The 11266-nt window shown below is 40.1% G+C and overlaps 1 protein-coding gene across 1 annotated transcript; it reads left to right on the plus strand.

The window, feature by feature from the left end:
• Window positions 1-6399: 6399 nt before the first annotated feature.
• LOC123481377 (NLR family CARD domain-containing protein 3-like) lies at window positions 6400-8160 on the plus strand (the record flags this gene model as incomplete). Its single annotated transcript, XM_045205114.1, has 1 exon — window positions 6400-8160. A coding segment is annotated over one exon (1761 nt), but the record flags the coding sequence as incomplete, so codon positions are not given.
• Between the last annotated feature and the right edge of the window lie 3106 nt (window positions 8161-11266).

Genomic DNA, 11266 nt, shown 5'->3' on the forward strand with positions numbered 1-11266 from the left:
GTCTTTCCTTGAGTGTGTTTCAGCAGGGTGAGGTCAGAGAGATCTTTCAAGTCAGTATTTTTCTGAACTCATAAAATCCTTTACACAATCTGATGGGATGGATGTTCAACCCCATTAAAATGACAATAAGGTCTATATAGTACCTTTAAGTTAAGACCTCACAGATATGTTGATGGAAAAGCAGTTCATTTAATGATATTAATTGATTCTTAAAGAATATAACTTATAAATCATGAGCCTCATCTTGAGGAGTCACCTGTGACAGTATTCATAAAGAGTAGGAGTACTGATCTGGGATCAGTTTAGCCTTTTAGATCATAATGAAACAGATTAAATGGACAGGGGGGACCTGATCCTAGATCAGCACTCCTCCTCTGAGACACTGCCTTTATGAATAAGGGCCCAGGAGTCACCAGGACCAAGAAACCGAAAACGTACTGTTGTGAAGTCTAGTTACAGCAGGTGTTTACTGCCATCTAGTGGAAGATACCAATAAAACACCATTATCAGTGTGGGGAGACGGCTGAGCTGAAACAGAAAGTAAATTTGTTATTTTGTACAGGATCCATTTTGAGACGACAGAGCAGAAAGCACTATATGGAGAGAAGTATAAAATAAAGTAAGTATTTCTGAACAATAATCTATTCTAAAGGACAGAGTAAGAGAATGAATACCTGTAATGACATATTACTAGTTAGTAGAACTGCTACTTGAGCTTAGTTGCTGACAGACAGCAGTTTTCAAAGTGGAAACTAATCAGTAGGCCTACATGTTATCAGTCAAACGTCTGGTAAAGATGGTGGAGGAGCTTTTAAATGATATGGTTTGATGTTTATCTTAGGGTTTCTCAATCCTTTTGTTCTTGCCCAGCATTTACACACCTGATTCAACTAATCATCAAATATTTTTAGACAGTTTAATATCTGAGGCATACAGATGAAAATTTTCAAATTAAAACATTTTGGGTTTGTAGGCCTGTTTACAATTATTATAGGCCTACAGAAATTCACATTTGAGAAAAAAACACAACTAAACCTGGTTTCAAGTAAATGATTGGTTTAGCTAAAATAATGTAAGAGAAAAAAAATGAAGCAAGATTCGGTACAATGTCATGAGTTACTGCTGTTGCAGACAACTGACTGTTAGCGCCACCCTCTGGTTACTGTTACTGAGACGACAAAGGAGAAGACTATATTGAGAGAAGTAAAAAATAAAGTATTTCTGAACAATAATATATTATAAAGGACAGAGTAAGAGAATAAATACCTTGAATGACATTATTACTACTTATTAGAAGGATCACAAACTCACAGGGTTCTGTCATATTATTATCCCGTACACCAGTGATGCCAGAAGTTATGTGATTTCCTCATATTAAAGTGAAAGTAAGTGTGTAGCTTACGCAGTTACAATATGCCTATTGAAACTGGCGCACATTTCTCGTCCACATTAGAAGTCAGATAAATGTGTTGATTTGAAGGAAAGATGGGCAGACTCTGGTAAATCTAGGCTACATAGAACTATTATAAAGTTAGGTCGTCAGTCAGACATTCAATAGACAGAGTAGGCTTGAGATATGATTTTGTATCATGCTGACCAACCTGGGCCTGGTTTCCGCGATGGAAGTTAGGTTTAACACTGGGAACGAGTAATAAGTGGGTTAACGATCATTAACAAAATACAGAGTTGAGTAAACGCTATTTTACAAATAAAAAGGTGTATAAGTGCGTTTACGTGGGTTAACCTTCCACTACATCCCTGTTGATGCGGTGTGCAGCATAGAGCGCATAGTCCTTTAGTCTCTATGGGCCAGATGGCCAGTTGGTGAGGTCCACAGCATGGGGAAAGAAACTGTTCAGATGGGGGTCTATAACATCCAATCACATAGGTTTACAGCAGCTGACAGTTGCAATTTCATTGCTAGTAACTCAAACTGCCTTGGTTTAGATAAAGACAATATCAGTAAAGATTAAAAAGGATATCACTTATAAATCATGAGCCTCACCTTGAGGTGTCACCTGTGACAGCATTCATAGAGTGCTGATCTAGGATCAGTTTTTCCTTTTAGATCATAATGAAACAGATTAGATGGACAGGGGGGACCTGATCCCAGATCAGCACTCCTCCTCTGGGACACTGCCTTTATGAATAAGGGCCCAGGAGTCACCAGGACCAAGAACCTGAACACATACTGTTGTGAAGTCTATTCTAAAGGACAGAGTACGTGAATGAATACCTGGAATTAGATATTACTAGTTAATAGAACTTCTACTTGAGCTTAGTTGCTGACAGACAGCAGTTTTCAAAGTGTTATAAGGTAGGCTATTTAGATTGTCGTTATGGAGACACCTATATTACAAACCTTTTTCCATAAAACATATGAACGCTCTAGAACTGATGCGCATCAAGAAATAAGCTCAGGAAAACTACTTGAGGCGCTCCAGAGCACGTTAGATAAATTCACTCGGGGGTGGTTTAAACTGCATTCTAATGTCGACTTTTCTTATGGAAAAACATATCATGCGAAGGTTTTTTTTGCATGCTGAGTTCTTGGTTCTCGCGAGTGGAAATTTGAAATGAAAGTTATGGAACTCCCTCATGTGCTTCTGTTATGAGAAAAACTCCATAATGAAACTGATGTTAAATGTGGAGAATGATACATCTGTTGGCCATTAAATAGCCTATTAATTTGTATGCCTGTGTAGGCTACTGTAGCCTACCATTTTATACTATAAATATGTTGAAATGACTGGAGTCATTGCAAATCATTTTGAGCCACTTGTGTAGCCTACCTGGAGCTGGCAAACATATTTAATAAATAGCCTATAACTTCAATTTATTGTTAATGTAGCCTTGTGTTATTATATAATTTTTAATGTTTAGTTAATTCAATTGGAAGTTATGAAGTGTGATCATGGTCACAGTTCTATCGCAATTGCTGATCAGCATTTAGAATGCATTAGATTGAAGGTAACAGTCAGTCAGATTAGGCTACAGGTTTAAAAACAACCTGGCTGTTGTTGACAAGCATGGGCCTATTCAGTTCATATCCATATTATTCATATTTGATTCAGTGATTGAAATTACGACCCCATCCTCAGTAGCCTATTCCAGCAGGCTACTGAGCAACAGAAGCACTTCTTACCTCAAAATCGCCTTGCTGTTCATGTTAAATAAATGAATCTGTAAATTTGAACTCATCAAACTGCTAAATATTTCAGCTTACATCTTGCCAGGTTACTGTAGGCTATCTGAAATAAGATGTAGGCCTATCAGGGGCTATGTTTTTGTGATAGTTTTCAGGCCTTGTGGGCGGGTTTTGAGTAATCATTGGGCTAGAAAAATGTATTGCATTAAATCACCTGACTGTTTGGATGTGTATGTTAGTAAATGTTTTATTTCTAAGAGATAATGACTAAAAGATAACAATTGACATTCAATAATTAGTTGTCACTGTGTTAACCACAACCAACATGCTGGATCTCTGTTTAAGGGTCATTGCTCAAATGAGTCTCTCTGGGGAGAGAGAGGAGGGGGGCCCTGCCTCTAAGATGAGTCTCTCTGGGGAGAGAGAGGAGGGGGGCCCTGCCTCTAAGATGAGTCTCTCTGGGGAGAGAGAGGAGGGGGGCCCTGCCTCTAAAATGAGTCTCTCTGGGGAGAGAGAGGAGGGGGGCCCTGCCTCTAAAATGAGTCTCTCTGGGGAGAGAGAGGAGGGGGGCCCTGCCTCTAAGATGAGTCTCTCTGGGGAGAGAGAGGAGGGGGGCCCTGCCTCTAAGATGAGTCTCTCTGGGGAGAGAGAGGAGGGGGGCCCTGCCTCTAAAATGAGTCTCTCTGGGGAACATGACACCAAAGCTAAGAGGTGAGATGACAATATTGTTTAAGAATATACTGTTTACTGACATCTAGTGGAAGATACCAATAAAACGTTTGAGTTTTTTCATCAGAAATGATTGCTTATGGGTACATTCAATATAACTGTTCTAGATTTTAGATGAGTACGAAAATGTGTTTTTATGCAAAACGCTATATCCATTGTTTAGCTGGATTGGAATGTTTGTATCCTGTATATTTGACTGTGATATGTGGTTGTCTCATCTAGCTACCATAAAATTAATGCATTTACAGATTACATTTGAATTTGACCTAGTTTCTCACAGTTGGAAAATAATACTGCAGCAACAGCAAATGTGCATTATTATGTGGGTAATGGGGATATTTTTTGTAGGTGTTGATCCATTTCTCATTAGGGCAAATCAAGTCTGACATTTTTAAGTGGAAATTACACACTTTAGAAGCATTTATAAGGTATTGTAGTGGTTTAATAATTTCATTAAACAATAAAAGCTAATTTACCAACATTTCTGAAAATGAATATATAGTGTTTTGGAATGAAACTCTTCTTATGTTTCCCCATCTGAGCTCAAAGTAGATGAGAGATGTAATGTTTGTCTCTGTTGTGTTGAAGTCCAATCAAGCAGGAGAGACCAGCCTCCCCTGTACCCAGCTGTGTGTCCATGAAGAGTGACTGGTCTATGAAACAACCTGAACAGTTTAGAGCGGGAGACTTTTCTACTGAACAAAGGTAAGAAAAACTCATGGGTCATGTGGTCAGTGAGTTAAACAACACTGTCTCTAGTCATTTCTCCTCCCATTTTCCCATTTATTTTTGTTGTTTTCATAATCCATAGGTTAACCCTTTTTTCCATTTAATATAGTCCTAAAACAATATTAAACAAACACAACATTCCCTCCCTGTGTGTGTGTGTGTGTGTGTGTGCACTCCCTGGATGAGGAGATGTAATCTCTATCCTGATTGCCTAGTCACTTTTACCCCTACCTACACCTCAGTTACCTCAACTACCTGGTACCCCTGCACATTGACTCAGTACTGGTACTCCTTGTAGCCACATTATTACCTCAACTACATAGGCAAATCCTTTTTTCAATTTTCATAGTCCTAAAACAATATTAAACAAACACAACATTCCCTCTGTGTGTGTGTGTGTGTGTGTGTGTGTGTGTGTGTGTGTGTGTGTGTGTGTGTGTGTGTGTGTGTGTGTGTGTGTGTGTGTGTGTGTGTGTGTGTGTGTGTGTGTGTGTGTGTGTGTGTGTGTGTGCGTGCGTGTGCGTGCGTGTGTGTGCGTGTGTGTGCGTGTGTGTGTGTGTGTGTGTGTGTGCGAATGTGTGCGTGTATGTGTGTGTGAAGGTCTGGTACTCATGCCAGGGAGTGCTGCCCAGTCAGATTCCTGCACAGTGATAAAAGGGATCAGGTTATTTCTACAGCATGTTGCTGCATGGAATGGGTTCTATCTGGCTTCTACATCTCTGGTCTCTCAGTAGAGGAATATTCTGCCAGTAGAATAACCTTAGTGCAGTCAAACGGGCTATATTGTGCTTGCAAATTACCTTAAAAGCTTTGACCAAAATGTTTTGTTATTGTTGTAATCACTGGACATTCAATTACAGTAAACACTTTTCTGTGATAAATCATCATAAGATAGTTTGTAATCCTTTGGTCTTAATACATGATGGAGGCTGACAACATGTTTCCCCTCCACCTGCTATTAGAACTCCCTGGATGAGGAAATGTAATCTCATGTTTTGTCCACAGACACCAACAGGAGAGATCGGAGTCAGAGATTCTCAGTGGTCAGTCTTCCCAGAGTCATCAAACAGACCTGGCCTCCATATTCAGTGTATGTGGTCCTGTTATGTACATTTGTTTTTGTTTACCTCAAGTAAAGTTGATCTGTCAATCATTCATTAATGTGTTAATGAGAAAGCATTTAGTCTCTTGCTTAACTTATTTACTTTATTTATTTCAGTTACTTGAAGAGAATATTATGACATTTGTGAAGAACGAGCTGAAAAGGTTCAAGAGGATTCTTAGTCCAGATCTCCCACAAGGCTTTGAGTGTCAGAAGCAGGATAAGGAAGTGGTGGATGCTGAAGATGAGAAGCAGGAGAGCAGTGCCAGAGAGGGGGCTCTGAAGATCACACTGCACGTCCTGAGGAAAATGAACCAGAAGGAGCTTGCTGACACACTGGAGAAAAGTAAGAGCTGTTTGCCTCATGTTGAATGGTGTTTTATAACAAACATTTAAACGCTGTAGCTAAAGTACATGTTGATTAATTTAGACAGATAAAAGAGAGAGAGAGAGATAGGAGAGACAGGGAGACAACATTAATAATACAAATAATAATATAATCAGTCAAACCAGTGTGTAATGCATTATGAAAACATTTAAACATTTATACAGTCAGTTAAGAGAATACATTATTAATATGTACAACATTATAACACAGTCCTACAATACTGTAGGCATTAAAACAGACGTAATATTAATATCCTCTGTGTTATGTCTAGATTCAGATGAGCTTGATGTCATTTGCCAACGTGAACTCAAATCTCATCTAAAGAAGAAATTTCAATGTGTATTTGAGGGGATCGCTAAACAAGGAAACCCAACACTTCTCAATAAGATCTACACAGAGCTCTACATCACAGAGGGTGGAAATGGAGAGGTCAATAATGAACATGAGCTGAGACAGATTGAGACGACAGCCAGGAAACAAGCAAGACCAGAGATGGCAATCAAATGTAACGACATCTTCAAACCCTTAACTGGACAAGACAAACTTATCAGATCTGTGCTGACAAAGGGAGTCGCTGGCATTGGAAAAACAGTCTCTGTGCAGAAGTTCATTCTGGACTGGGCTGAAGGGAAAGCAAATCAGGATGTCCAATTTGTATTTTCATTCCCTTTTCGGGAGCTGAATTTGATGAAAGGGGAAAAACACACTTTGATTGAACTTCTCAATCACTTCTCAATGGAAACCAAAGAATCAAGAATCTCCAACTACGACAAGTACAAAGTTCTGTTCATCTTTGATGGTCTGGATGAGTGCCAACTGCCCCTAGACTTCCAGAAGAACAAGATCTGTTATGACGTCACAAAGTCAACCTCAGTGGATGTTCTGCTGACAAATCTCATCAAAGGAAATCTGCTTCCCTCTGCTCTCCTCTGGATAACTACCCGACCTGCAGCAGCCAATAAGATCCCTTCAGGGTGTGTTGACCAGGTGACAGAGGTACGAGGGTTCAATGACCCACAGAAGGAGGAGTACTTCAGGAAGAGATTCAGTGATCAGGACCTGGCCAGCAGAATCATCTCACACATAAAGACATCAAGGAGCCTCCACATCATGTGCCACATTCCAGTCTTCTGTTGGATTTCTGCAATAGTCCTTGAACACATGCTGAAACATAAGAGAGAAGAGATGCCCAAGACTCTGACTGGGATGTACACACACCTTGTGGTGTTTCATACCATAAAGAAGAATGACAAGTATCTTGGGAAAGAAGAGACAGGTCCACACTGGAATAAAGAGAGCATTCTGTCACTGGGAAAACTGGCTTTTCAACAGCTTGTGAAAGGCAATCTGATTTTCTATGAAGAAGACCTGAAAGAGGTTGGCATTGATGTCAATGAAGCCCTGGTGTACTCAGGATTGTGCACACAGCTCTTTAAAGAGGAATCTGGGCTGTACCAGGACAAGGTGTACTGCTTCGTGCATCTGAGCATTCAGGAGTTTCTGGCTGCTGTATATGTGTTCCTCTCATTCATCAACAACAATGAGAATCTAATGGCCGAACCGCAATTAACGTCCAGTAACTATTTTGCGCTGAAGCCTGAAGTTACTGTCTACAAGAGTGCTGTGGATAAAGCTTTACAAACTGAGACAGGAAACCTGGACCTTTTCCTCCGCTTCCTTCTGGGCCTCTCAATGGAGTCCAATCAGAAGCACTTACGAGGTCTACTGACAAAGACAAGAAGCAGCTCACAGAGCCATGAAGAAACAGTCAAGTACATCAAGGAGAAGATCAGGGAGAATCCCTCTCCAGAGAGGTGCATCAATCTGTTCCACTGTCTGAATGAACTGAATGACCATTCTCTAGTGGAAGAGATCCAAAGCTACCTGAGCTCAGGAAGTCTCTCAGAAGCCAAACTGTCACCTGCACAGTGGTCAGCTCTGGTCTTTGTGTTGCTGACTTCAGAAAAGGAGCTGGATGTGTTTGACCTGAAGAAATACTCCAGATCAGAGGAAGGTCTTCTGAGGCTGCTGCCAGTGGTCAAAGCCTCCAGAGCTGCTCTGTGAGTACATAAAATGACATTTAAGTACTAATCATCAGGAAGAAATATTCAGTTTAGAGAAAAATATGTGTTATTGAATTATGTATTGAATCAATGTATTGATATTCACATTAGTATAAAGATTAGACCCTACAATTCTAGGAGACAGAAGATGAATCTAAATGTTGTTTGACAGAATAAACCAAATGCCTCTGCCATTGTCCTTCTAAACTATTGCTGTTAAATTAACAGTTTGTTTGTGAAATCATGATGATCTCTCTGTCAGGCTGTCAGGCTGTGGAGTCACAAAGAAAGGCTGTGCTTCTCTGGTCTCAGCTCTGAAGTCAAACCCCTCACATCTGAGAGTTCTGGATCTGTGTAACAATGACCTGAAGGATTCAGGAGTGAAGCTTCTCTCTGCTGGACTTGGGAATCCCCACTGTAAACTGGAGACTCTGAGGTCAGTATTTCTGTAGTTGGTCAACAAGTGATAACTGTTCACTAGATCCACATGTGTTTACCAGGCACACATAGTCCACACCATATGTGATTAGACAGTGAGGCTTAAAGTTTTAAATTTGGTGCTAAGCTCCAGCATTTTGGATTTTAGATATGTTTCATATTAGGTGACAGTACATAATGTCACCTTTAATTTGAAGTTAATGGTGAGAGGTTAGCATGTTTTGTTGTAGCCTCTGTAACTAGCTCACTCATTATTATTCATGATTCATTCATGATTTTTCTTAATCATGGCTTGATGTAGTCATTGCGGTCAAAGAATATGGGACCAAATACTATACTTTTGACTACTTTAATACACTATAAGTGAATTGGTCAGAATACTTATGACTTCTTCAAATAGGGGTCTAGATACATTAAGTGCTTTTATTTTTCTAAACAGTGAAAGAGATATGTATAAAAATACCCTCAAATAAAAGGTGACATAATATACTATCAGCTCATATGAAACATTTGATCTGAAATCACAAATACTGGAGTATAGAGCAACATTTAAAATGTTAGCTTCACTGTCAAAATAGATATGGTGTGGACTGTATACACAATACAATCTAAATCTGAAACCTCACTGTCTGTCTTTTGACTGATTCTACTTTTTAAACTGGTCTGGTCAGTCTACTCAAATATTTGTGCTATATACGTTTCTATCTACAAAAAATACTTCAATAATTTGTCATTTCTAATAATGATGCATTCATTAGTTTATGAATATATATGGTAGGTTTCAGGACACTGATATACAGTGGGGGAAAAACGTATTTAGTCAGCCACCAATTGTGCAAGTTCTCCCACTTAAAAAGATGAGAGAGGCCTGTAAATTTCGTCATAGGTACACGTCAACTATGACAGACAAAATGAGAAAAAAAAATCCAGAAAATCACATTGTAGGATTTTTTATTTATTTATTTGCAAATTATGGTGGAAAATAAGTATTTGGTCAATAACAAAAGTTTCTCCATACTTTGTTATATACCCTTTGTTGGCAATGACACAGGTCAAACGTTTTCTGTAAGTCTTCACAAGGTTTTCACACACTGTTGCTGGTATTTTGGCCCATTCCTCCATGCAGATCTCCTCTAGAGCAGTGATGTTTTGGGGCTGTCGCTGGGCAACACAGACTTTCAACTCCCTCCAAAGATTTTCTATGGGGTTGAGATCTGGAGACTGGCTAGGCCACTCCAGGACCTTGAAATACTTCTTACGAAGCCACTCCTTCGTTGCCCGGGCGGTGTGTTTGGGATCATTGTCATGCTGAAAGACCCAGCCACGTTTCATCTTCAATGCCCTTGCTGATGGAAGGAGGTTTTCACTCAAAATCTCACGATACATGGCCCCATTCATTCTTTCCTTTACACGGATCAGTCGTCCTGGTCCCTTTGCAGAAAAACAGCCCCAAAGCATGATGTTTCCACCCCCATGCTTCACAGTAGGTATGGTGTTCTTTGGATGCAACTCAGCATTCTTTGTCCTCCAAACACAACGAGTTGAGTTTTTACCAAAAAGTTCTATTTTGGTTTCATCTGACCATATGACATTCTCCCAATCCTCTTCTGGATCATCCAAATGCACTCTAGCAAACTTCAGACGGGCCTGGACATGTACTGGCTTAAGCAGGAGGACACATCTGGTACTGCAGGATTTGAGTCCCTGGCGGCGTAGTGTGTTACTGATGGTAGGCTTTGTTACTTTGGTCCCAGCTCTCTGCAGGTCATTCACTAGGTCCCCCCGTGTGGTTCTGGGATTTTTGCTCACCGTTCTTGTGATCATTTTGACCCCATGGGGTGAGATCTTGCGTGGAGCCCCAGATCGAGGGAGATTATCAGTGGTCTTGTATGTCTTCCATTCCCTAATAATTGCTCCCACAGTTGATTTCTTCAAACCAAGCTGCTTACCTATTGCAGATTCAGTCTTCCCAGCCTGGTGCAGGTCTACAATTTTGTTTCTGGTGTCCTTTGACAGCTCTTTGGTCTTGGCCATAGTGGAGTTTGGAGTGTGACTGTTTGAGGTTGTAGACAGGTGTCTTTTATACTGATAACAAGTTCAAACAGGTGCCATTAATACAGATAACGAGTGGAGGACAGAGGAGCCTCTTAAAGAAGAAGTTACAGGTCTGTGAGAGCCAGAAATCTTGCTTGTTTGTAGGTGACCAAATACTTATTTTCCACCATAATTTGCAAATAAATTCATTAAAAATCCTACAATGTGATTTTCTGGAAAAAATGTTCTCAATTTGTCTGTGGGGCGGCAGGTAGCTTAGTGGTTAAGAGCGTTGTGCCAGTAACCGAAAGGTCGCTGGTTCTAATCCCCAAGCCGACTAGGTGAAAAATCTGTCGATGTGCCCTTGAGCAAGGCACTTAACCCTAATTGCTCCTGTAAGTCGCTCTGGATAAGAGCGTCTGCTAAAATGTAAATGTCTGTCATACTTGACATGTACCTATGATGAAAATTACAGGCCTCTCTCATCTTTTTAAGTGGGAGAACTTGCACAATTGGTGGCTGACTAAATACTTTTTTTTCCCAATGTATACTGCCACTATTTTCACCACCAAAGAATAGCAGTGTGGTTTTAATTTCATTTTAATCTTTGCAGGCTGTCACGCTGTCAAGTCACA

The sequence above is a fragment of the Coregonus clupeaformis genome, chromosome 19 (genome assembly GCF_020615455.1).
Source record: "Coregonus clupeaformis isolate EN_2021a chromosome 19, ASM2061545v1, whole genome shotgun sequence".
Classification (NCBI taxonomy): Eukaryota; Metazoa; Chordata; class Actinopteri; order Salmoniformes; family Salmonidae; genus Coregonus; species Coregonus clupeaformis.